This window comes from Triturus cristatus, chromosome 2_1 (genome assembly GCF_964204655.1).
Source record: "Triturus cristatus chromosome 2_1, aTriCri1.1, whole genome shotgun sequence".
In the NCBI taxonomy this organism is placed as follows: Eukaryota; Metazoa; Chordata; class Amphibia; order Caudata; family Salamandridae; genus Triturus; species Triturus cristatus.
In genome coordinates, this window is record NC_140581.1 from 987,369,835 (window position 1) to 987,396,586 (window position 26,752).

Sequence of the window (26,752 nt, forward strand, 5' to 3'; positions counted from 1 at the left end):
CGCAAATGAGCAGTGCCCATTCAGGAGAGTGTATCTGTTGTTGCATTTAGGAGCACGCAATCACAAATATATTACTGAAGCATGGTGTGGTAGCCACTGTAATTTACTGGCAGCATGTTTCCATTATAACGACTGTTAAATTTGCACAGTAATCAATTTCACTGATAATACTATACAGTGCGCAAACAATAATACGTGGAATTTGGATTCCTGCGAATACTTGTCATTCGCACATCACTGAGTAAAGTGTTTTGTTTTGCTCCTATTAAAATATTTGCTTACCTCACACTTTATAATGAGAAAATATGCTTCATTTTGTGATTTTCTGTTTATTTTGAAATAATTATACAGTTAATTTATAGGTATTTACATTGTGTTGTGTGATAGAAGAAAACAACATCCCACAGCCTTTCCTTACACACCAGTAAGATTTACATCACTTTACAAAAAACCCGCACTTCGTAATAAGCGAAAGAAAAGTAAACACTGGTCTCCATGTTAAAAGAAAAAACAGCAATTTCTCAGAACGATTAGATTGGCATGTGAACTCTGTCTTTGAATGCACTGCAAATGTGACAACATAAAAACTAAATTTAAAGTCATCTTAATGCTCGTTCGCCTTCTGAACTCCAGCATTGTTATTTAGGTGTCCTCTTAGGGCTCAAAGGTCTGAGCCCTAGTGCACTGCAGCGGCTACATCAGTGGTAGCTAGGCCCCTGCTAAAAGTGGTGTAGCCGTGGCACAGGTATAATGTTTGCGAGTGTCTGAGGATTGTAAGTGCAAAAAAAAAAAAAAGAAGAATCTTTTTTATCCGGAAAACGATCTCCAAGCATCTATCAACACTAAACTCTCCACCGGTTTCTTTTTTTTTTTTTTTTTTTTTTTTTTGAAACCGTTTATTACATCCATAAAAAGGTTACAGTTATGGGCCTACAACCGCACGGCCGGCCGCTAGAGCATCACAAATATAGTACACACAGACAGTAAAAGTCTCTCAGCGGTGCACAGTAGAAACACAGGAGTTATCAACGGTGCAGGCCTCACGGCGTCCTGCCACAGAGTACGGTTTCATTTTAAAGACTAACAACAACAACAAAAACCACAACCGCAAGGCAACCCAAGATTCAAGGTGACAACACTTGCTCCATAGTGGGGGATCCAGAGTGGCAGGAAAGATCTGAAGAGGGGGATGGGAGGAGATCAGGGACTGGGGGGCCGCGTGCCCGCGGCCGAGCAAGGGGGTCCAGCTAGGGAGACGGAGCAGGCGAGGCAGCCGGCAGCTGTGGCGGCTCACAAATGCCCCCACGGTAGGCGTTCCAGGGGCCCCAGAGTTTCACCCACGCCCCAGGCTTACCCCTCGCCACATACACCACCTTTTCACGGAACATGCACCAATCCATGTGCTCTTTCCAGGCCGACACCGCAGGGGGCCTCTGGGATCCCCACAATTGAGCAATATCACGTTTCGCTATCATGTATCCCAGAGTCACCCACCGCGTCTGCGGAGCCAAATAGTCATTCGGTTCCCATACATTCAACAAGCACCTCCTCGCTTCAGGCAGCAGCGCTACACGCGTGACCACACGCAGGACCTCATGCACACCACGCCAGAATCGCTCCACCTTCGGGCACTCCCACAGTATATGCATAAAAGTCGCCAACGCACCACAGCCACGCTTACACAGTCCGTCCACGGCATAACCCATACGTAGAAGCCGTGGCCCCGTCACGTAGACCCGGTGAAGGATCTTGAGCTGGACGAAACGAAGGCGAGCCGGGATGGCCACCTCTTTTGGAGAGGCCACCGCGGACATCCAATCCTCGTCGTCCAGCTCCAGCCCGTCGGCCACCCAAGCTTCGCGCAGACTAGTCAACAGGCACGATCTATCATTAATCAGCTTCTTATATATGAGGGAGATCGTGCTGTCCGGGACATGGCCATCTAGCACTCTGTCCTCCAGGGGGGAAGACTCCGGAATGGATGCAACATCCGGGAAGACGGAGCCCAGCGCATGGCGGACTTGTAGGTACCGAAAGTACTCACTGCCCTGCAGCTGGAACTCCGCCTGCAGCGTCTCAAAAGTTTTGAATCCCCCCCTCGTCCAGAGATCCCCCACTGTGCTGATTCCGATCGTGTCCCACTTCTCGAAGCCCTTTGATGTCCACAGGGAGCCCAGCCTCTCGGAGGCATACAGTGGAGACGCCCGGGTCAAACGGTCCTTCCACCCCATAGCTGCATTTGCCGCGTGCCAAACCCGCACCATGACACGCGTCGGTCCCGTCAGACGGGAGTCGGGCGCGCCAGAGTACAGTGCTCGATTGTAATCGCCACCGGGAAGGAGCATCTTGTCCATCTCGAATGCCGGGTTCAGGGCGGGCCCGTAAAGGCCATGATTAATTGCAGCTAGCTGGGAGGCCCAGTAATACCGTTTAATGTCCGGGAGGGCGACCCCTCCATCGTACCACGGGAGCGTCAGTTTAGCCAGAGCAATACGCGGCCTCCCGTCCCAGAACAGGCGCCGCTGGAGGCCCTCCACCTCACGAAAGTAGCTTGCCGGGACCATGTCCATAGTGTTCTGGAGGGCATAGAGGAAGCGCGGCAAGGACATCATTTTAAACAAGGCCGCTCGACCGAGCGGCGAGAGCGGGAGACGCCGCCAGCGCACCACATCCTCCCTCAAACGCTGGAGAGGGGGCAGCAGATTCCGCTCATAGCGGGCCTCCGGGTCAAGAGTGATATATATACCCAAGTACCGGAAACCCTGGGAGGCAATCTGGATCGGGCAGTCCCGCGGCAGGACCGGAGCCTCCCCGGAGAGTACGTAGACACAGGATTTCGCCCAGTTAATGACTAGGCCTGAGTTGCGACCGAAGGAGCGCAGCACATCAACTAGGACGATCAGGGACTTGCGCGGGGAGGCGAGATACAAAAGGATATCGTCCGCGTAGAGGGACACACGGTCCTCGTGCTCGGGCTCCACCGGTTTCTTAACGCAGCCTGGATTTCGTGGATGAGCTGTTTGTTTTTCCCAGTGTTACACATTTCATATGACCTTTTTCTAAGGATTGTCATCTCCAAATCTCCATAATTGATCTAAGAATTCGTTAGGAGATTTGCTCATTCGCTATGTTATGAGGTTGTTACATTTTTTGGCTTGTTTTCTTTGTATCTACCCATTTTATTTTTAAGCGATCCTCCCAAGCCCACCCTCTGAGGAATTTCAGCCTTATTGGGTTTAGACTCCGCTTATGCGAAACATTTGAGTAAAAAATCTCGAATTCTTAATAATCACTGATCACTGACACAAAGTGTGTTTCTTGAATGCCTTTGGTTTCAGAAGCATACTGTTTTGCTGTGAAAGTATTCCTACCCTTTCGTTTGGAGATTGAGCCTCTTGAAGCAATGGAAGCAAGGAAGAGTAGCTCTCTGTTGAAGCTCAATGTCTGTGGGAGATGCGTTCTAATTCTTGGTCAGGGCAGTCTCTGCAGTCGTACTTTTTTCGGCTGACTATTCGGCCCCCTCACTGTGCCTTATGAATAAAATGAAAGTCCTTGGATTCCTGATTGGAAAAGAACCTATAAGGCTAGCACATAGTAAACTCAGTAGTTTGTCTGCTTCCAAGATGAGTCTTTTAGAACATCCTCTCGATCGTACCCCATCATCTTTGAGCCCTGGTAGGGAATCTCTCTAGAGTACACTACAGTGCTGTTTGCTGTTTTGGACTGCATCTGGGGACGAAATGGAAACTGCCCTTTCTTCTGAATATGTCAGTCAGGCTTGTCTTTGGGCAAAATAAGTTGGCCACTTGTTCGAAGCCTCTCAGCATTTACACTGACTGACTCACTGTTTCTTTTAGTCTGTCTTCTCTTTCAACTCATTTGTGCAGTCGTAGAGCCAAGATGCCTGCAGGTGAACATGTGCTTACAAGCGCCCTCACATATTAAGAGTGTTTGCTTGGGTTAAGTGTGACAAAGTCGTAAAAACACATTTATCTCTTTATAGTGAGTTCCTTTACTCTTGCCATTACCTGTGCACCTAAGCCAACACCACTTCCTCCTTCCTCTCAATTTGGGTTACATCCTGCACAATATTTTATCGTCTAGCAGTTGATTCCAAGAAGTTACTGCCAGATCATAGCTCCTCGGTCTATTTCTATCATCCCATCCCCAGTGCCATCTCCGTGTAGTCCTTAATAGAACTAATGGCAATGGAGCAAAACATAAACCACCCATGTTGCCTCATACCTAATTCCTCTCCCTCTCACATTTGCTTGTTCTTTATTCAGATAGCTGTGTTCAAGGCCATATCACTTCTCTGTGCTCTCTTAGTCATGGTCCCATGTATCCACGCCTCCTTTTGGTTTATTAGTTTGTTCATGTTGTAATAACACAAGTTGTGCATCATTATAGCATAAGTGACTTACTCTGTAAAAATAGATACTCGCTTTCATAGTACTTTTCATGGAGCCAAACCTTCTAGCGTGATCTCAGTAAACGTTGGAGAGTTTCTGTATACAAGTGGACAGAAAAGCCTGAGGCGTGTGCGGAGACTTACTTTGTAGTTTATCTGGGCATGGACATCTATGGTCATTTTTCATATGAATTTTCCGAGTGTTCTTTCAATAAACGTCCAGTCATAGGGGTTCAGTTGGCAAACGAGACCAGAAAAATCATCAGAAATATGCTCTTCTAAGTTCGCTTTACATTTCAGACAATTTTGGGATTCATAAAGGATCCCAGTTGTGTTCAAAGAATTGGGTACAATTGTGGGTTTCTTTTGAGTGTTCCAGGGTATAACATTTACACTTGTATAATTTCCACAAGGTGAAAATATAGCATTGGCGTGCAGTTACACTCGTCACTTTTTCCATGATGAGGGAACACCTCCTATACTACACCATTATATATGGGTAGCTCCCTTTCGCTCCTTCCTTTGGGAGAGCTCTTACTTCTGCTTTTCACCAGCTACATTTGCATGTAGCTGGATAGCTACCTGCGAAAGATGCACAAATACCCTCAAAACAATGAGTTTGTACATGTTCATTTCCTTTTGCTGGTAGACCAAGCGAAGAACGCCCACAAATCCACACCTAACCCAATTGCAGGCATATTGGTGGTATTTCCATGTTTGCCAATACGCTTTGGTAGGGTAAAGTTCTGCCAGTCTAGATTCTGTGAATATGGCTTGCGAATTTATCCTCACAAAGAGCTTTTTTTCTGCATGTTAGCTGGCCATGAACGTATTAAACAGATTGTGAAGCAAGGCGAGAATATGGTACTGTTGCCAAAGGGTAGGTGATTGGTTCTTGCATGCTCAATATTAGGAAGTATTTCAAATAGTGCTCTCCTAATATCCATATGATCCTTTACCACCCTTTTGCACTGAGGTAAGTGGTCCTATTGCTCTGGAGAAATAGCTTTGAGGTACTATGCATTTCAATATGGTACTGGTTCCTCTGAAAGGGCTTACATTTCATGCTTTAAATACCTTTTTTCAAAGTTGGTCATGGCCTACAATTGTTGACTTGTAACTCATGCGAAAAACTGTAAGAGAAAGTAACTACATCATACTAAGTAATCTCTTTGAACACATCTTTGCATACATGGATAACCCAGGCAAATTAAACTATAAGCGTGGCCTGTATTGCTGTAAAAATAATTTAATATACTTATTCAGTTGTCATTGTGTCATCTATTACCTGAATGCATTTTATAATTGTCAAATTAAGTTATTCATTGCATAACAATTACATTTGCTTTTCTGTAATGGCCTACCAGACTTTAAATAGTACATTAACAAGAATTTTAGTAGTCCAAAGAACATCACAAATTTCATGTTGGATGTCATTTATTTTCTGGTAATTATTTGCAGAAAAAGCTCAGAATTAATGTAAATATATAGACCCCATTCTGTATCTACCTAGGTAAGTTGGTCATTGTTAAATAGTTATTAATTGCAAATGTAAATCTCTGCATTATATGATGAAGTCTAATTTAGTGTAGAATCTATTATCTTTTCATTCATCCTCAAACCTCTTTCATTTTAGCTGTTCCAAAATCTGCAGCACTTATTGGACCCCCAGCTTCTGGTCCCATGGGACCCCCACCTCCTGGTCCCATAGGACCACCACCTCCTGGTAATGCGGGATTTCCACATCCTGGTTCTATAGGCTCTCCACCTCCTGCAAACACTCAGTTTACGTACAATGGTCTACAGAATGGGCCCAGTATTTCAACAAATCAACCACAAAGGTAACGTACCACGTGTCTGTTTGGACCTTGTTTTCTCATTCGTTATAAGTATGAATAGGCTTATGGTTGCTTCCTTTGTTCCCCATCACCACCTTGGATTCAAACTCCACATTAAGACAGCTTGAAGAGACCTCTGCATCTGTTGTCTCACTGCACCCATGTTGTAGGAAGTATTTTTCTTGAGTTTGACCCTGCACATTTGCATGTATTCTCTGTCCCATTTCAAAGCTTTGGAAGATTATGCACACGTTTATGTGCACCTACCAAAGGCAAATATAATGGTTTAAATTTCTCTTATTTGTAGATTAATCCATTATCATGGATTGTATTTTATGTATTGAGAGGGAGAAAATTAACCTGTCTAGCCCTGGGGTTGACAAAGCTCTCTTACCCCTAAGAGAGCACTTTTACTCAATTTAAGAAGTGCTTTGAGCCTCATACTTCAAAATCTTCTTTCAAAAAGATCATGGAAGGCTGTCCATGCTCAAGTGATGTCATCCATAAAGGTCAAGGTCCCCTCAATGGCATTTTTGGCTTATCAGGGAGCGTCAGAAAGGCTTTCGTGACAGAAGCCTCAAGTTCACAGTGCAACAGACCTCACACAGAAGGGAAAAACGGGAAGAGGTGGCATTGCTGGCTCCCCTGTAGTCCCTGGCTGTGCCCCTTCACTTGGGATGCACCTAGTAGCTTGCTGTTGACTGCAGGCCTCTGTCATTAGGTTGTCGGGGCTCAAATTGTTAGGATGAGCCTTCAAGGGGTGCAAATAAATATTGCAAATAAAGTGGTCAGGGATGGCCCCAGCCTACGTGTAGCCTGATGATCACGTTGAATTATGCCAGCCTGATGTCAGCCGAGGTAGAAGTGTTCCCTGGGGTCTGCAGTTCAGTGCATCTCTGGGGAGGCAATACTTCATGTCTGTAGGGTGGACTCAAGTGAAAAGTCAAGTGTTTCTGCTTAGAAACGTATTTTCCACCTTATCATTATAAAACACCAGTATGAATTGTAAGATAATCATTTTAGGGCCGTTTAAAACGCAATTCCGAATGTTTCTTTCTTTAGGTTTCCTGGGCAAAATCATGTGAACAATTCCTCACCTTCCTACGCACCTTACAGCTCTCCTCCCTCATACTCCAGTGCCGCCTCAGCACAGCAAGTGACCTCCCAGCTCAGCAGCATGCAGATAAGCAATCACGGTAAGGCCTAACTCCGCTTATGTTGTGGCTCCTAATGTTAATATTTATAGTCCTTAGCAGTTTACAACTTTCAATATATCCTGAGGGTATCTGATCTTTTAAAAACACTTCAAACCCCCTTTCTCTCTTTAAGCAAAAAGTCACGATTGTTTGTAATTGAATTGTAGACAATTATAGCTACAAAATGGTAAAGAAATGTATGTTAATTGGAATATTCTAAGGCTGAATGTGAAGTTTATTGCTGCAACGTTAGTAATAAGCTATTTTTAGAAGTGCTTTCTACCATAGTTTGTCCATTTGTATCGCGATAATTAATAGTTGTCACTCTTTGTAATGAAACCCAGTTTATTAGCCTTGGAACAAAGTCAACTCCGGTCAGAATTTAGCTGTTAACATGTCACCTGCAGGTGTACACCGATGTCATCAGGAGGTACTTAGCTCACAGATCCGTCTTACCAGCCTGGCAGCAGTTGCAAGCAACTCTTCAGTAATGCACGTGGCCTTTTAATACTTTTTACCATACTTCTTGATATGTACTGATATTTGTAGAGCATAATCCTAGAGCATAATCCTAGCTTGGGAGCACAGGGTCTCTGTATTTCATTGTAGAGGACATACGTAATTTGTTGATAAAGTGGAACGCACTGATTGGAGACCATGTATGGTAATGGAGGATGGCAAAACAAGTTGAGGATCAGGGTACAGCCGAGCTGGCAGAATCTCCATAAGTGACCCTGAAATAGAAACTTAAAATGCCATGGGGCACTGGTGGATCTTAAGATCAAGAGTCTGTGGCCACTGGACTCTTACCAACAGAGAGACCAGGTGTTTGTGTGAGGAGGCGGAGACAATGCGAGACAGACACCATATTAATTGTGTGCAGAAGGGACTGTTGCTTGTTTGTGGTGTATGCATCTGGCACAGTCATTGTTTTCTATGTGGGTGTAGGAAGATTGCAAGGCAAAATATATCATTTTGGATGATTGACGTTGTGGGTGTTTTGGTTCGAGCTTACTCACAAGTAGTAGAGGTACATAATGTTAGTTCCAAAGGTTCAAGAGATTTGGCATGGATTTGAAGACCTGTTCTTTGCCCTTGAGCTTCACCCTTAACTTGGAAAGATTTCAATGTGAAGCCTGTAATCTCCGTTTTAATGCTGTTACTGATTTAATCCCTTAATATTAGTCTGCCGAGAAAACCAGCTGTCATTTGTATCCTTAAAATGGGTAACGATACCAGGATTCTGTGTTTTGCCGACTCTCACGTTTTATTTATTCCGTTGGAACCTTCTTCCTCACACACACTTCTGCAGGTGCTACCTGCCACAATGTCCTGAGGAAGGAAAAAGGGTGTTTACAACACACAATTTATAATTCAGATGTAAGTGAAACTTATGTTCATATCGAAATTACAATTAAGTCTGTAATGCGGGCCTGTGTCGTCAACAAGCTTGCTGATGGAGGTTCTATCCCTTTATTCTTGTTCCGTTAAAGAAGTTCACATGTTTTACTTCTTACCTTTCCTCCTTAGGTTTATTTCCATGATATAAACTATTTCCTTGGCGTACACTTTCTCGCACTCCTGTCTGATGGCCTCAAGAAATTTCCAACCTAACTGTATTATTTTCCTTTGTTTTGGAATATATTTAACTTGCCATCCCTCTACCTCTATGACCATCCTTAGTGTTGTATTAATGTGCCCTTCCATTTCAACTAGAGTAGTGGAACTATTGCACATTTTAGTGCCACCTTTAATGAGTTTCGTTTTCTAGATTCTCTCCAGACATGTTTACATTCCTACTCAATCCTTCTTTTCCTTTGGTATAGTCTCATTTGTACATAGTGTAGTTAGAATGTTGCTTTTTCGATTTGCTATGTTAACAAGTTTGTGTAGCCCTTATGTTTACACCTCTCAAAGGGTTTCCTGACATTACAGTACAGGGATCTGGCTTGCATGTGACCAGGTGGCTAGGATAGGATTTACCTATGTTTTCTGTATGTTAAGCGGCTGGGTACTGCAATTAAAGTGAGTCTGAGGCTATTCCAAAGTTTGGCGAATGAGACGCATAACTGCCGGCTACAGGATCTTGCATGGCTAAGAAGCAATTTTAGGTGAGAGTCTTGATGTCGATTGCAGGTGACAAGTGGGAACCTATTTGATAAACATAATTTTCAGGAAAAAAAATTGTAATTTACTCACATTGTTAACAGATTCATCTTATAAATAATGTTTGTAAGGTGGGGCTTGATGATATCATTTTCTTTTTAAAGCTACATTTTACGCCTATTCAATAGTGTCAAGCAAAGCATTTCGTCTCTTGTGACCAAGCCTCCTGGTTAGCAGCCAGAGAGGGCATCTGGTCTCGGCCTATTATGGTAAATGTGCAAATAATTGTTCATCATATCTGTTGATAAGCTGGCCCTCTTGACAACCGCAAACAAACAATATAACAATAACTTTGAGCTGTCCTGGAATGAAATAATATGTTGGTATTTTCATGGCTAATGATGGCACGTTTTGTACAGGTACTGGAGTCCAACAGATGTCTTCTGGTCCACCTCTTCCAAGCTCTTACCAAGGCCCCCCACCAGTCCTTGGGCCCCATACGAACTTACCTCAGATGCCTCCACCGCAGACAAATAGTGTGAATGGTTTGTGCGCTCCTCCTTCCTTACCACCAATGCACATGCAAGATGGACTCTCTGGACCTAATCCCCCTAATGCCAACTTCCAGCAGCAGCTCCGTGGTCAACCCCCAGGCCTTGGTTACCCACCACAGCAAGGTAAGTGAAGTAACTTTCTTTTCTTTATTGGAAATATCAAAGCACATACAAAACAGAGCTTTGCTTCATGGGCGTTACAGAGGCCTGTGAGAATAGCACGGAGGTTCAAGCAATGACTCTTGTAAACGCCAATCAAAGACGAACCAGAGGATTTGCAATGTATGTATATAATGAAGACAGACAATTTGGAGTTTTTAGAAATTGTTTTTTTTTTAGTGAAATATATACCATGTTTTATTCACACAATTGCATTTGAATGCAATCTTTGTAGATTCAGAAGAGGAATATCGCAGAACTACTTGCACATTTAACAATGGGCCAGACTGCTGAACACTACTTTACTTTTTTCGGGGGTTTGGTGCAGTAATTGATGATCAGTAACGGATTCGGCATGTAATGTTTTTAAGGCTGAAAACCGTGCAGGGGACACCTTTGTAGAAATTAATCAAGAATGATTCTCTTTGAATGCAGCTGATCATGCACTGTGCTTAATTTGTGAAAGAAAATATATAGTAATACCTGCAGGTGCCCAACTTACTTTTTTTTTAGAAGTCCACCATAGGTGCTGCATAGTGCGGAGGTTGCAAAATACCAAGATTGTCCAGTCTTGATTTAGCTCATGCCTCTTTCTTCCACAGCCATAGACTTGCCTGTTTATCTCACTTTTGCAGGTTCTTTTTTACCCCTGCTTATTCACTTTGTCACAGTTTCCCTGTCTTTCTCTTTCTTCATGTTTTTCATTTTTTTCCCTTTCTCTCTCTTGCTCTGGGTCAAAGTGTGGTAATGAAAATAGAATGCTATCCTCAGTAATGGGTGCGGAACCCCACCACTTGAAACCATCTACATCCCTGCGCCGATTCACTTGTACCCAGAGCTTTTATTTAGCCAGTATTGGGGTATCTTTCATAGGTTCACATGCTTAGAATCATCCCCGCCGACGAGGTGGGAGTCTCGCGGTACAATAAAGTATATACATAATAATCATAAAAAACATTATACAATAGGCTAATATGGACAGTAAAGTTACTACATTAGCCTATCTTAGTCCTTTTGTAAAAATAACCAAATCTGGAACACAGCCAATCAGGCTCCCGCACCCTCCTAGAACACTCCACAGAAAGGCAAACCCTCAGATTTTCTACCGCACGTCGTGTGACAGGGAGTCTCCCTGAGCTCTGCTGAGTTTTCTTCACCTTTGGTTGAACTTTGTGAGTAGCTATGTCTGATACTTCAAAGAAAAGCTTGTTTTTACCTTGTACTTCATGTGGGAAGAAGAGACTACATTTTGAAGAATGTATTTATTGTCTGTATCCGGCTCACAAAGTTAAAGACTGCAGAATTTGTAGAAAATTTCCTGCCAAGACTTTGAAAGACAGAGAAGGAAGATTGCTGGTTTGGCGTGAGAAGTTGAAAACTGCATCTGACGTCATTTCAGGAGATGATGGCAGTGTTAGTCCTCAGGTGGCCATCCCTCTAACCAAGAAGAGGGATAGATCTGATGATCCCCCTGAGCGACAGAGTAAGACCTTGAAGAAGCCTCACTCTGAGACTGGTCACTCTTCCTCTAGAAAAGAGAAGCTTTCATTCTCTTCTAAGGAGAAATCTGGTGGAAAAAGAAAAATTTCACTGAAAACTGCTTTAAAACAGCAAAAAACACACCCTGAATTTATCAGGATTCCTTCGACGTCGAAAAAAGCACCGTCGAAGACGAAATCTCCTCAGACGGTGAGTGCTTCCTCTTCGTCGACGAAGAACATCGCTCCGTCGACGATCGCTCTGTCGACGACGGTACCGTCGACGATGATAACATTGCCTGCTTCGTCGCCGGTACCAGTGACAACGACTAGTCATTTCTCGTCGACGATGAGTCACCTGCCATCTACGCTTCCGCCGTCGACGACGATTCAACTCCCGTCGACGAGTCCACAGTCGACGACAGCAGTGGCTTCGACTACGACAGCATCGTTGACAATGGTTTTTCCGTCGACGACTTCGATGATGACAACATCGACGGTAACTTCTGTTATGGCTACTTTGGCTGGAACTGAATCACCATCTATGTACATCTTATCGACGCTGAAGCGTAAAAGGCCTACATCTTTACAGATTACACCAGTTTTGACATCGAAACTATAGTCGACGTTCCCATCTTCAAGAAACTATTTCCAGGACGTTTCTCATATTTCGCCCTTGCCTCCTAGTCACTATCTTGACGAGTCGGAGGATGATGGGCTTTTTAGCCCAGCACGCAATCCTTCTCAACTCCGGATTAAATATCAGGATGAAGAAGATGAGGAAGAGTACTATGATCCTTGTGAGTCATTACGAGGTCCTCAAGAGACCCCATTTCAGCAGGAACCTATGGTGCAAACGCCTATTGCCTTAGTGCAAGACCTGCCTGCTATGTTAAGGGACTATCATGCACGTTTTCCACCAGCAACGCCTGTTCCAACATAACCTACTACGCCTCCTGTTTTGCAGATCGCAGGTCCGTCTGGCCCTTTTGACGAACCTCAGGATGTTTTACCTGTGCAGCATTCAATCCAGGATGATGATGACAATACTTTTGCAGAGGATGGGGAACTACCAAATTCGCCCACGACTGTGGATGAATGGGATGAATACTTGCTCCCTACGCCATCTTCGCCAGTTCCTCAGGCAGTAGATTAATATCTGTGAAGAAGGAACTAAAATGATGAAAAATCCATTTTCAGTGCCTGCGATTCTTCCTAGAATCGATACAAAGCACCGGATAATTCCCCCGCTTGGCTGTCCGGTCATCCTAGACCAGATTCAGTTATTTCACAGGCTGCTCAACGTAAGTCTCGGAATCCATCCATTCGTGTTACAGCACCGCCGGATAAGGATGGGAGGTGCCTTGATAACATCGGTAAGCAATTCACCACCATGGCGGGTACTTCAGTTCGTGCCACAAACTCCCTGGCAATTCTAGGGCGATATGGCCGCCAACTATGGTCGGACATTGCTCCATATCTCGACTTCTTACCTGATGATAAGAAGCAGGAGACAAGGAAAATTCTCCTTGAAGGAGAAAGGGCTGAACCGAAATAAATGATATATCTATGGACCTAGCCTCTTTAGGTTTTCGTCAACTAGCTGGAGCGGCAGTCCTCAGAAGTCTGGGATGGTTGAAATCTACCACCTTTCGCCCTGAGGTCCAAACAAAGATTTTGGACATGCCATTCGATGAAGATGCGCTCTTTGGCAGACATATAGATGAGGCTCTGCAAGACATCAAAAAAGATACTGACACTGCCAGAGCCCTTGGCACCTTACAATATAGGAAGACTCCTTTCGGGGATCCAGTGGCAGAGGATCTTATTCCTTTTGTGGTGGCTATCAAAGATACCAGTCCCAAGGCTATCAGGGAAGATATAACCATCAACAGCAGGAACAGCAGCGGTCCTACAGAAACCCTCCGGCTGCCGCTTATAGACAGCAGAATAGAAGACGACAGCCTCAACAGGGCAGGGATTCTGCTAGAAAACAGTGACAACTTCCTAGCACCTGCAGCAGCTCTGCCACACCTTATCTCCAGGATTCTGAATGTATCCCGACATCTCAACAATTGGAAACGATTGACCACCGAAAAGTGGGTCTTGGATATTCTTCAATTTGGGCACACCCTAGAATTCGTCGGCATTCCTCCTCCTCACCCACCTTTAAAGAAACATCCACCACATCTTGCTCTTCTCAGGAAGGAGGCAAAAACCATGCTCTCCAAAGGAGCGATAGAAAGAGTGCCTCGCTCTCAAGTGGGAATAGGGTTTTATTCCTGCTTTTTTCTAGTAAAGAAAAAATCAGGGGAAAGGAGACCTATCCTGGATTTAAGAATGCTGAACAAATATCTTCAAAAGAAATCCTTTCGCATGGTCACGCTCCAAGAAATCCTTGAGCTGCTGGGCCATGCAGATTTCATGACAATATTGGATCTCCAGGATGCATACTTCCACATCCCCATTCACACCAAACATCGGAAATTCCTCCGTTTCACTGTGGCAGGTGCTCACTTTCAATTCCAAGTCCTCCCCTTCGGTCTACGTTCAGCCCCGAGAGTCTTTACAAAATTCCTGGCCCCGGTGGCAGCTCACCTCAGACTTCAAGGCATACAACTTTTCCCTTATCTGGACGATTGGCTAATAAAGGCCTCTTCTTTTCGGCAGGCCTCTCGAGCAACGTCCACATGTCTTCAACTATTTCAATCCCTGCGACTGTCCCTCAACATCAAAAAATCAGTTCTTCATCCTTCTCAAAGTATTCAATTTCTGGGGGCAGTCTTGGATACTATTCAGGACAAGGTATTCTTGTCCAAAGAAAGGCAATCACGTCTGATTTCTCTGGCATCAGACCTCCAAAGAAGACAGTTCGCTTCTGTTAGAATCATCAGATCATTCCTGGGAATACTATCCTCAGCAATACTGTTGGTACCTCACACCTGTCTAAGGATGAGGCCTATCCAGGAGGAACTAGACAGTCAATGGCTGCAGATCTCAGGGTCGTTCGACGACCTAGTGAAAATAACTCCAATTATGCGGGAAGCGCTGCTTTGGTGGCTGCGCGCCAAGAATGTCTCAACCGGGCTTACTTTTCTTCCTTCTGTGCCAGAGTTCATTCTGACTACAGATGCCTCCCTAGAAGGGTGGGGCGCACACCTTCAAGATCTTTGCATAAGAGGAAAGGGGTCCTCTGCGATGGCAAAAATGCATATCAACTTCTTAGAGCTTTGAGCCATTTTCCTGGCGTTGCATTCTTTTCTCCCAAGGATTCAAGGGTCAACAGTTCTCATCAGAACCGACAACACCACTTGCATGCATTACTTAAACAAGCAAGGAGGTACCCGTTCACACATTCTGTCTCAAGAAGCTCAAAGCATTTGGGAATGGCTACTTTCTCACAACATCACGATAAAGGTGGAACATTTGATAGGAATTCACAACAGTCTGGCTGACGCTCTGAGCAGGACTTCGAAGTCCTGTCACGAATGGGAGTTGGATCAATCAGTTGTGGAACACATATTTTGGATGAGGGGCAGACCAAATCTAGATCTCTTTGCCTCCAAAAACAGAAGTGCCCATTCTTTGCCAGTTGGGAACCGAAGAAGGGCTCGTGGGGGGAACGCCTTCATGATGAGATGGACAGGGATATTTGCATACGCATTTCCCCCCTTCCCATTGCTTCCAAGACTTCTGCGCAAGCTCAAAATGGAACCATGCTGCATGATTCTCAATGCCCCACGATGCATGGCAGCATTGGTTCACGGAGCTTCTCCTACTGTGTAAACGAAGACCATACCGCCTTCCTGCAGTTCCGACCCTGTTATCAATGAGCAAGGGCCAGATTCTTCATCCTCGTCCAGTCCAATTGCATCTTCATGCATGGTTTCTGAATTCACAGAATTCAAGGAGTTAGATTTGCCTCAGGATTGTAGAGATATACTTGCAAGAGCTCCTTCTACTCTAAAGACTTATGCTTTGAAATGGAAACGATTCTGTTCTTGGTGCAGTGACAAAGATATACATCCTTTAAGATGTTCTCCAGATAAAGTTCTGCTTTATCTTCTTTCATTATCCTAGTCTGGTCTTTTGTTTACATCTGTTAAGCTACATTTAGCGGCCATTTCTACCTACAGACGTTCTGAGGAGCTACATCCCTTTGCTCTAATCGCTTGATCAAACCATTTCTAAAGGGGCTTTTCAGATCTTTTCCACCCATCAGAGCTCCTCCTCCAGAATGGAGTCTTAATCTGGTGTTACAACAGCTTATGAAGCATCCATTTGAGCCTGTTCACAAGGCTGACCTCAAGTATCTCTCCTGGAAAACGGCACTTTTAGTGTCACTCACCTCTGCTCGGAGAGTCAGTGAAATTCAGGCTTTCACTATCAAACAACCTTATTTGAAATTCACCAATAATTATGTTCTCTTCAGAACTAATTCAACGTTTATTCCGAAAGTTCCCTCTACATTCCATCTTAATGAGCCTGTTATACTGCATTCTTTCTTTCCCAATCCGTCTTCCTCTGCTGAAAAGACCTTGCATACCTTGGATGTTAAAAGGTCTCTGAAATTCTATATCTCACGTACTGTGTCCATCAGAAAGTCTGATCAATTGTTTATTTCTTATGGTGGTCAAAAACCAGGAAAAGCTGTTACTAAATCCACTATTGCAAGGTGGGTTGCATCTACTATCCAATTCTGCCATACTAAAGCAGGGCATCCTTGGTCTGCGAAACCCAAAGCTCACTCCACAAGGGCAGTGTCCTCATCTACTGCTCTTTTTGCCGGAGTACCTTTGGAGAAGATTTGCCGTGCCGCGACCTGAACAAATGTGCACACTTTTACACGGCATTACTGTCTCGATCTGGCGACACATGCTGAATCAGCTGTGGGTCAAGCAGTGTTGCGAAACCTTTTCAAATAAGATAAGCCTCTGTAAGGAGGTGATTATGTCATTACATGCTAACATGTACATGGTGTATTGTTTCTTATCTGTTTTGATACTGTGCTTCTCATATATATATATATATATATATATATATATATATATTACCTACTGGCGGTCGCCAGTAGGTAGTTATGAAATCCGCAACATTCTATTTTGAATAACTTTGGCGCCGGTCGACGAATCCTCGCGAATTTTTCAAAATAGGTGGGGCGCTATGCTCCGCTCCTACCCTGAAAGTGTCTGGGGGGATTCGTCAAGCGGGGGCTGAGATAAAAGGGGGGTCCCAAAACGCGTTTTTCCCATGCATTTTTCCATAGGACCTTTAGACACAGCTACAGCCCGAACGGCTGAACAGAATTACTTGAAATTTGGCAGAGAGGTAGTCCTCAGGTCAAGGAAGTGCCTTTTGTAGGTTTGGTGTAAATCTGTTCAGTAGATTCAGAGAAAATAGCCTTTAAATCAATATATATATCTGAGCCAGCTTACGGTGCGCTTACGGTGCGCTACGCGTACGGTGGCGTGCGCGAGCGCGATTTTGATTGGCTGTTAGATCTTAGTAAACATTCGAATCGGTCGAAACCAGGAAGCGGCGGCCGCCATTTTCTCTCTCGCTCTCTGAGTTGGGCAGCAAAAACGATGCCAAAAAATGTCTAAAGAGGCAGTTTCTTGAGATCCTAACCACCCAGCATTGATATAGGGGTCCCCAAACAACCCCCAAGCCCCAAAAAAAAAATTTTTTTTTTCTGAAAATCGCCGATTACGCTTACCGTACGCGTACGGTAAAAAATTAAAAAAAAAAAAATTATCCACACCCTCCCCACCCCGTGTGCAAATGGTGCCCCAAGGGTACCATTTGTGCATGGCTTATTACAGGTAAGAAATAAACAAAGAATACATTTCACAAAGATGCGCATAATATGTCCCCCATGTGCGCACGGTGCGCATCGTGCGTACATGGCCCATCCCGCATAACGTGGGCACGCGGTGCGCGCAGCGCACCGCGTGACCACCGTGCGTGCACGGCACTAACTGCGTAAAGTGGGCGCGCGGTGCGCGAAGCGCACCGCGCGCACGGAACGAACTGCGTTAACTGGGCGCGCACGCCACGAATGGCGTAAAGTAACTTAGCATTTAAAAAAACGTACAAATTCACTGAAAAAACCATAGGTTTCACACACGTTATAGTTAGGAATTAGCATTTAAAAAACCTTGCAAATTCACTGAAAAAACCATAGGTTTCACACATGTTATAGTTAGGTGGACATTTTATTGATAAAAAACCAATGAAATTCCCCCGTTATAGTTAGTGCAGGCAACTATAACTCACGCGACCGCAATCTTCTGCTGATGACATATGTGTCTTTATGAAAAAAAAATATTTGTAATATATGTATAGCTAAAATTTAATGGAAGAAGACCTGGGCAAATAAGTGTCTAAATACAGTATTAGCATCAGCAGAGGATTGCGGTCGCGTGAGTTATAGTTGCCTGCACTAACTATAACGGGGGAATTTCATTGGTTTTTTATCAATAAAATGTCCACCTAACTATAACATGTGTGAAACCTATGGTTTTTTCAGTGAATATATATATATATATATATATAATGCTTTACCTTATTAGGGTTAGAATGTTATATTGCATGGCTGTATTGGTATTACGAGGTATCTATTGTGTTTCTTATGATACCCACCATCCACTATACAACTTAGGATTTTTACTGCTAACTATTCTGATTCTAAGCATGTGAATCTATGAAGCATACCCCAATACTGGATAAGAAAACGAGTTACTAACCTGTAACTTCAGTTATCCAGTATTGGTATCTTTCATAGATTCACATGCGACCCACCCTCCTCCCCGGAGAGGCTTACCTTATTGCTATTACATACTTACTGGCACTTTTGCTACGAAAATCTGAGGGTTTGCCTCTCTGTGGAGTGTTCTAGGAGGGTGCTGCAGCCTGATTGGCTGTATTCCAGATTTGTTCTTTTTACAAAAGGACTAAAATAGGCTACTATAGTAACTTTACTGTCCATATTAGCCTATTGTATAATGTTTTTTATGACTATTATGTATATATATTATTGTACCGCGAGACTCCCACCTCGTCGGCGGTGATGATTCTAAGCATGTGAATCTATGAAAGATACCAATACTAGATAACTGAAGTTACAGGTAAGTAACTCGTTCTCTTTCTTTTTTTTCACATTTTAAAACCTTTTTATTGAATTTTAAAAGAAACATTGCTGATTACATCGAACAATTACAAATCATGTTGTATACATGCATCAAGTAGCGCGTTAATCAATAAATGTTTTTTTTTGTTTTTAAATATCTTTATTGACAGTTGTTCCATTTTTCAATAAACAGCATACTCAGTAACAAACAGAGGAATAAGTACATGGTATGGTACAATAGCATTTTTGGCTAGTATGTCAGACCGCACAGGGCTTACGTCAAATAGTGCCAAAAGTAAGTGTAACAGGTATACCCAGCGATTGACCAAGTGTCCATTTCAAAACATGTCCGCGAATTACCATGCAATGGGGATGTTAAGGAATTGCTGACAGATCACCTCTTATGACATATTCCACCATGTCCAGCATGGCCACATGGGATGCCAACGCCGACGTAGCACCTACCGCCTTGCACATGAGGGGAGTTAAACATCAATGATTAGCATAGTGGACTAAACCTCAGTGGTGGGTAACATTGGTGGATGCTGGTAGTGAGTTGTACCAACTCGCCGTGAAACTATATGCACATACCTGATAAGGTGCCAATAAAGAATCCAAAGCACAAACGAAGAAGAATAAATAGAAACAGCAACCACAACAAAAAGAAAAAGAAACAATAAATAAAACAACTGCAACTCAAAATTAGCCTATTATATCCTCAACCCCCGGGTGTCCCGGTAAGATATTGCTGACTTCCAAGAAACCGCCTCTTCCCTTCCCCAGCAAGAACCATAGTGTAAGATGGACCCAAGATGCACCAGACAGTACTCTCAGTCACACGGCGTGTTCTACAGGCCAACAAAGGAAGAACAGGTAATGATCGCCAAGGGCAATAGCCTTGCATTACGCACAAGTATTATCTATGTGTCAAGCCGCTAGGGCACAGAGCTTAAAGGTTCACATTGGTGGAGGACGTGTGCGGGGGCTGACCGTCAGTGCTGCAGTGTTGTGTGAAGCTATTCAGCAACGTATCCCAAGGCTGGGCTGCTGGACCTGCAGTCTCCTCTCTGTGTAATGCCACACTCTCTGCTTGCGCCCAATTATTAAATGACTTCTCCCAGCTAATTACGACAGGGGCTTCTCCTCTTTTAAAGTTCTTAGTGATCAGGCGCTTCGCAGTAATATAGCCTAGGTCCCGAAAGCGGGAGGATATCTTATTCTGCTTATTTCGCTTATATAAGCCTAATATGCATATCTCCCAAGTATGCTGACACAGCACGCTGGTGCACTGCTCTAATAGAGCCGTGACCGTCCGCCAATACAATACCAGTGCAGTGCAGGACCAAAGCATATGTAACAGATCCGCACCTTGGAGCTTACATCGCGGACAGGCAGCTGCATTATCTCCAAAGTAAGCGCGTTAATCAATACATAGTACAAATTTGGTACATTGTCTCCTCACCCACATCACTGAAAGTTCAATTTATATCCCCTGGGCGTCTCCACGGTCTCGTGTGGGCTGTTATGGATTAGTCACTCAGATCTGTGTCGGAGTCCTCCGGTGGGGGGAGCAAATATTGCCTCGATAAGTGTTCCATTTGCCCCATACTCTTGTCCATTTTCGAGGACAACCTTTGTGGATAAATACTTTCCTTTCCGCTACCATGGCCTTATCTAGATCGTGGCACCAGTGCTGGTGCATGGGGGCTGCCGGCCCCCCCCCCATGCTGTGCAATGTTGCGCTTAGCAATTGTAATCCCCAGCATCGCCCAAGCATGCGCCGCGTGATTAAGGTCTGTAGGCTCCCATATGTTAAGACGGCAGCACCGGGGCTCCCCAGAGACCTCCACTCCACTTACTCGGGTGATAGTAGCCATGACTGCCTCCCAGAATTGAACTATAATGGGACAGTCCCATATTGTGTGCAGAAACGTGCCTAATTGTCCACATCCCCATAAGCAAAAAGGCGTCTCCGCCCTCCCAATCCTGTGTAGCATTGTTCTGGTATAGTATGTTCTATGCAGTATTTTTAATTGCACAAGTTGGAGTCGGGACGGGATTGCCACCTCCCGCGGGGATGCGAGGGCCTCTTGCCAATCTTGATCGTCTAGATCCCCCAATTCTGCCTACTACCTCACTCTGAGGACATGTGTGGGGTCTTTTTGATTATTATTTTTTTTTTTTTTTTTTTTTTTTTGAAACCGTTTATTGCAGTTTATAGAAGTTACAGGTATGGGCCTACAACCACACGGCCGGCCGCTAGAGCATCGAAAGCATATTACATACATACAGCAAAAAGCTTTCTCAGCGGTGCACAGTAGGAAGACAGGAGTGATCAATGGTGCAGGCCTCACAGCTCCATGCCCACAGTACGGTTCCATTTTCTTAACGCAAAACAACGTAAACAAACCACAACCGCAAGGCAACCCTCGATCCAAAGTGACAACACGTGCTCCATAAGTGGGGGATCCAAACCAGCAGCAAGATTCTGAAGAGGAGGACGGGAGTAGAGCAGGGACTGGGGGACCGCGCGCCCGCGGCCAAGGGAGGGGCGCCATCTAGGGGGACGGAGCCGGCGAGGCCGCCGGTAGCAGCGGCGGCTCACAAATACCCCCGCGGTAGGCGTTCCAGGGGCCCCAGAGTTTCATCCACGCCCCAGGCTTACCCCTCGCCACATACACCACCTTTTCACGAAACATACACCAATCCATATGCTCTTTCCAGGCCGACACCGCAGGGGGCCTCTGGGATCCCCACAATTGGGCAATATCACGCTTGGCTATCATGTATCCCAGAGTCACCCACCGCGCCTGCGGGACCGAGTAGTCATTTGGTTCCCAGACATTCAGCAAGCATCTCCTCGCTTCAGGCAGCAGCGCGACACGCGTAACCATTCGTAGAACCTCATGCACACCACGCCAGAATCGCTCCACCTTCGGGCACTCCCACAGTATATGCATGAAAGTCGCCAACGCACCACAGCCACGCTTACACATTCCATCACCGGCAAAACCCATACGTAAAAGCCTTGGCCCCGTCACGTAGACCCGGTGAAGGATCTTGAGCTGGACGAAACGAAGGCGAGCCGGGATGGCCACCTCTTTCGGAGAGGCCACCGCGGAGATCCAATCCTCGTCGTCCAGCTCCAGCCCGTCGGCAACCCAAGCCTCGCGGAGACTAGTCAGCAGACACGATCTATCGTTAATCAATTTTTTGTATATGAGGGAGATCGTGCTGTCCGGGACATGGCCATCTAGCACTCTGTCCTCCAGGGGGGAAGACTCCGGAATGGATGCAACATCCGGGAAGACGGAGCCCAGCGCATGGCGGACCTGTAGGTACCGAAAGTACTCACTGCCCTGCAGCTGAAACTCCGCCTGCAGCGTCTCAAAAGTTTTGAATCCCCCCCTCGTCCAGAGATCTCCCACCGTGCTGATTCCGATCGTGTCCCACTTCTCGAAGCCCTTCGACGTCCACAGGGAGCCCAACCTCTCAGATGCATACAGCGGAGACGCTCGGGTCAAACGGTCCTTCCACCCCATAGCTGCATTAGCCGCGTGCCAGACACGCACCATGACACGCGTCGGTCCCGTCAAACGGGAGTCGGGCGCGCCAGAGTAGAGCGCTCGATTATAATCGCCACCGGGCAGAAGCGTCCTGTCCATCTCAAATGCCGGGTTCAAGGCGGGCCCGTAAAGGCCATGATTAATTGCAGCCAGTTGGGAGGCCCAGTAATACCGTTTGATGTCCGGGAGGGCGACCCCTCCATCGTACCACGGGAGCGTCAATTTAGCCAGAGCAATACGCGGCCTCCCGTCCCAGAACAGGCGCCGCTGGAGGCCCTCCACCTCGCGAAAGTAGCGTGCCGGGACCAGGTCCATGGTATTCTGGAGGGCGTAGAGGAAGCGCGGCAGGGACATCATTTTAAATAAGGCCGCTCGGCCGAGCGGCGAGAGCGGCAGACGCCGCCAGCGCACCACGTCCTCCCTCAGACGCTGGAGGGGGGGCAGCAAGTTCCGCTCATAGCGGGCCTCCGGGTCAAGAGTGATATATATACCCAGGTACCGGAAACCCTGGGAGGCAATCTGGATCGGACAGTCCCGTGGCAAGACCGGGGCCTCCCCGGAGAGCACATAGACACAGGATTTCGCCCAGTTGATGACCAGGCCTGAGTTGCGACCGAAGGAGCGCAAAACATCAGCCAGGACGATCAGTGACTTGCGCGGGGAGGCGAGATACAAAAGGATATCGTCAGCATAGAGGGACACGCGGTCCTCATGCTCGGGGGTCCAGCGAAGACCACGGATAGAAGGGTGCCACCGCAACCACTCCGCCAGGGGCTCCATGGCCAGGGCGAACAGGAGAGGCGACAGGGGACAACCCTGTCGCGTGCCCCGCCCCAGCGCGAATGGGGCAGATACTCGCCCATTCACCACCACCTGCGCCAACGGGCCCGAATATAGCAATTTGACCCAGCTGACGAAACCCGGGCCGAACCCAAACTTCGCCAGCATCGCCCAAATATATGGCCATTCGAGCGTATCAAACGCCATGGTGGCGTCCAAGGACGCCAAGATGGCCGGCTCCCGCACAAATGGGACACGCGCGAGCACCCCGTGTAAGCGCCGCAGATTAAGCGCCGTGTTGCGGTGTGGTATAAAGCCCGATTGGTCTTGGTGGACCAAATCGCCCACCACGCCAACCAACCGGTTGGCCAACACCTTGGCGAGGATTTTGGGCTCCGCGTTCAGAAGCGAAATCGGCCTATAGGATGTAACCCGCTCACGGGGCTTCCCCTCCTTATGGATCACCACAATTGTAGCCAGACGCTGGTCTGGCGGGAGGGAGCCCTGCGAGTGGGCCGCAAGGAACATCGCGCGCAGGTGGGGCGCCAACACATCCGGGCGTAGCTTGTATAGCTCAATGGGAATACCGTTGGGGCCCATGGCCTTGCCGGATGCAACCGAGCGAATAGCCGAGGCAATTTCGTCCGAGGTGGGCGGGGCATCCAGCGATTCCCTGTCCTCCACCGTAAGGGAGGGCAGTGCGATGTCCCGAAGCAAGGCATGGGAATCTTCCTCCGAGCAGGGAGAAACCGGGGAGTAGACTTCGCGGAAATAATCCGCGAAGCAGGAGACAATGGCTTCCGGCTCAGTGACGCACACACCATCCACGCTCTCAATCAAAGGCACCACGCGGCTCGCTCTTTCCCTCTTGTCCAACCACGCAATCAATTTGCCAGCCTTGTCACCCACATCATACAATCGCCCCTGCTGCTCTCTACTGAGGCCCCTGGCCGCCTCCGTGACGAGGGCCCGGTAGGCCGCCTGCTTTAAGTGCAAAACATGCAACTTGGCGTCTGTTACCCCGCTCCCCAGGTCACCCTCCAGTTCTGCAATCTCGGCCTCAACCCGGGTCACCTCCTCCCGCTCGCGCCGCCGGGCATTGGAAATAAAGGAGAGGGCCTCCCCTCTAAGAACCACCTTGAAAGCCTCCCACAGGGAGATGGCAGACGGGACCGACCCCACATTCTCATCGAAATAGCGCTGTAAGGATTTGATCAAGTCGGCACGAATGGTGGGGTCGCGCAAATACCATGCATTGATCGGGGCCACTCTGCCATCCCCCCTCGGGAAGACATCGAAATACAACAACAATGGGGAGTGGTCTGAGATACCCCGTGCCAAATGGCGCACCTCCCCCACCCTCCCTGCCTGGGCCGCCGGGACAAGGATGTAATCAAGCCGCGAGAGGCTGCCATGGGCCCCCGAGTGGAAGGTGTACTGTTGCAATACGGGATGCTTTAAGCGCCAGCAATCCACCAGGCCCAGCGTGTCTAAAAGGCCGGGCAGCCACGCCTGTGCCCGGGGGAGGTCCCTAGGGGGATGGCGATCCATAGACCCAGAGGCAACCGCGTTAAAGTCCCCTCCAACCACCAACAGGCCACCCGGAAGGTCCAGAAGGAGGCGCCCCAGGTCCGCAAATGTAGTGGCTTGTAACCCAGGCGGGACGTACACTGATATAAAGATAAACACTCTACCCTCCATTCGTCCCACCAGAACAGTGTAACGTCCCCTCTCATCATGGCGCACCTCGTCAATCTCCAACGGGAGCGAGTTCTTGACCATAATACCCACCCCCCGCGAGCCCGAAGTGAAGCCGGAGTGGGCCGCCAAACGATATCCCCGCCGATTCATTGCATGAAAGGTGTTACCTATAAGGTGTGTCTCCTGCAGGAAGACAACATCTGGAGAAATACGTTTTAAATACTGCAGGACCACACCACGCTTAATCCTATCCCCCAGGCCGTTAACATTCCATGACAACACAATCAAATCCCTACCCCCCATCATACGTCAAAACAATCGGTCGCCCCCCACCGAGCATCTTAAAGACAACAAAACAGTTGCGGGTTTGCCTTGCGGTGCTAACAAACAACACACCCCCCCCACCCCCCCGGTCCCAACAGAACTCCCCCCTCCCTGCACCCCTGCATGAGCCCAGACAGCCCCCCCAAAGTGCAGTGTGCCTGTCGCCCCATAGCTAAGTACTAACTAGTCCCCCCGAGGAGGAGGGAAGCCCCCAGCAGACCCCACCCGACCTCCATGGGAGGGGAACATACGAAAGCAATATTTGGTAAAGGAACAATATCCAGAGCAAGGCCTATACAGTCACCCCTCAATTCTGAGCCGGCGGGCCCCCCCCGCCAGCCGCGCCCCCCCCACCCCGATCTCCAGGCAAAGTATCTAACCAGTCCCCAGCCACCTCGGGCCGGTCGAAGAAGTGCGTACGGCCATCCACCTCCACCCTCAGCTTAGCCGGAAAGAGCATTGAGTACTTGAGGTTTAGGTCCCGTAGGCGACGTTTAATACCAAGAAAGCTCTGTCGCTGCTTCTGGACCGCCGGAGTAAAGTCTGGGTAGAAGTGTACATCCATGTTGTCCAGCCTGACCGGTCCCTGTTGCCTGGAGGTCTGGAGGATGGCGTCTCTGTCCCGGAAATTAAAAATCCGGGCAATAATAGGTCGCGGCGGTGCACCGGTCTTAGGGCGGCCCCCAGGGACCCGGTGGGCACGCTCCACCGCAAAAAGCTTACTCAGCCCCCGGGGCTGGAGATGGGTCAGGATCAGTTCTTCCACGAAGAGATCTGCCGCCTCCGCCTCTCGGCCCTCCGGCACACCAATAATGCGAACATTGTTCCTCCGGGCCCGACCCTCGGAATCCTCCAGTCGCCGGTCCATCAGGGCGCTCGCCTGGCCAAGCCGGCGCACCTCCTTCTGGAGGGCCACCACGTCCGTAGTGAGGCCCGTTGTGGTGTGGGCCAGGGAGTCAACTCGGTCGTTCGTTTTTGACAAGTCTGCCCTCACAAGGCCCACATCCACCAGGACCGAGTCAATTTTTTGCGCCAAGGTATCGAAACGCTGGTCCACTGAGGCCTTCATCTCTGCGATGGCGCCCATGACGTCCCGGAGGGTCAGATCCACCGGTTGGGCAGGCGCCTCCGTCGGGCCCACCAGGGATGACCGCGATGTCTCCGGAGAACCCTTCTGGAGCGTATAGCGATCCATACTATTGGCCTGGTGCGCCGTGCCACGGCGGGTTGTCTTCATCTTCGCCCGGTCGCCATCTTGTTTGGTGGACATGCTGGCCCTTCCACCGTCGTGCCAAGATCTCCAAACGGGCCGCCACACCAAATCACGGGTGTCAGGGGGGGGGGCGGGGGCGACCACCGGGCCGCGGTTCAACCCACCGCCGGCGGGTCAGCCGGGCACCTGGACAAGGCAACACCACCGCACCCCGCTCCGCAGCCCGACCCCGCCTGAGGCAAGGAGGGCGCAAAAGCGAAAGTGAAAGTGCGGGGTACGCGAGTCGCCCAGCCCCGC

The 26,752-nt window shown here is 47.5% G+C and overlaps 1 protein-coding gene across 1 annotated transcript in view; it reads left to right on the plus strand.

The window, feature by feature from the left end:
* Positions 1-26,752, plus strand: part of SEC24D (SEC24 homolog D, COPII component) — a 553,336-nt gene that overhangs the window by 75,599 nt on the left and 450,985 nt on the right. Inside the window, exons 3-5 of the mRNA XM_085634340.1 lie at positions 6,048-6,252; positions 7,312-7,445; positions 9,971-10,228. Of these exons, the coding sequence (XP_085490466.1) occupies positions 6,048-6,252; positions 7,312-7,445; positions 9,971-10,228 (597 nt within the window). The remainder of the gene's footprint in view (positions 1-6,047; positions 6,253-7,311; positions 7,446-9,970; positions 10,229-26,752) is intronic.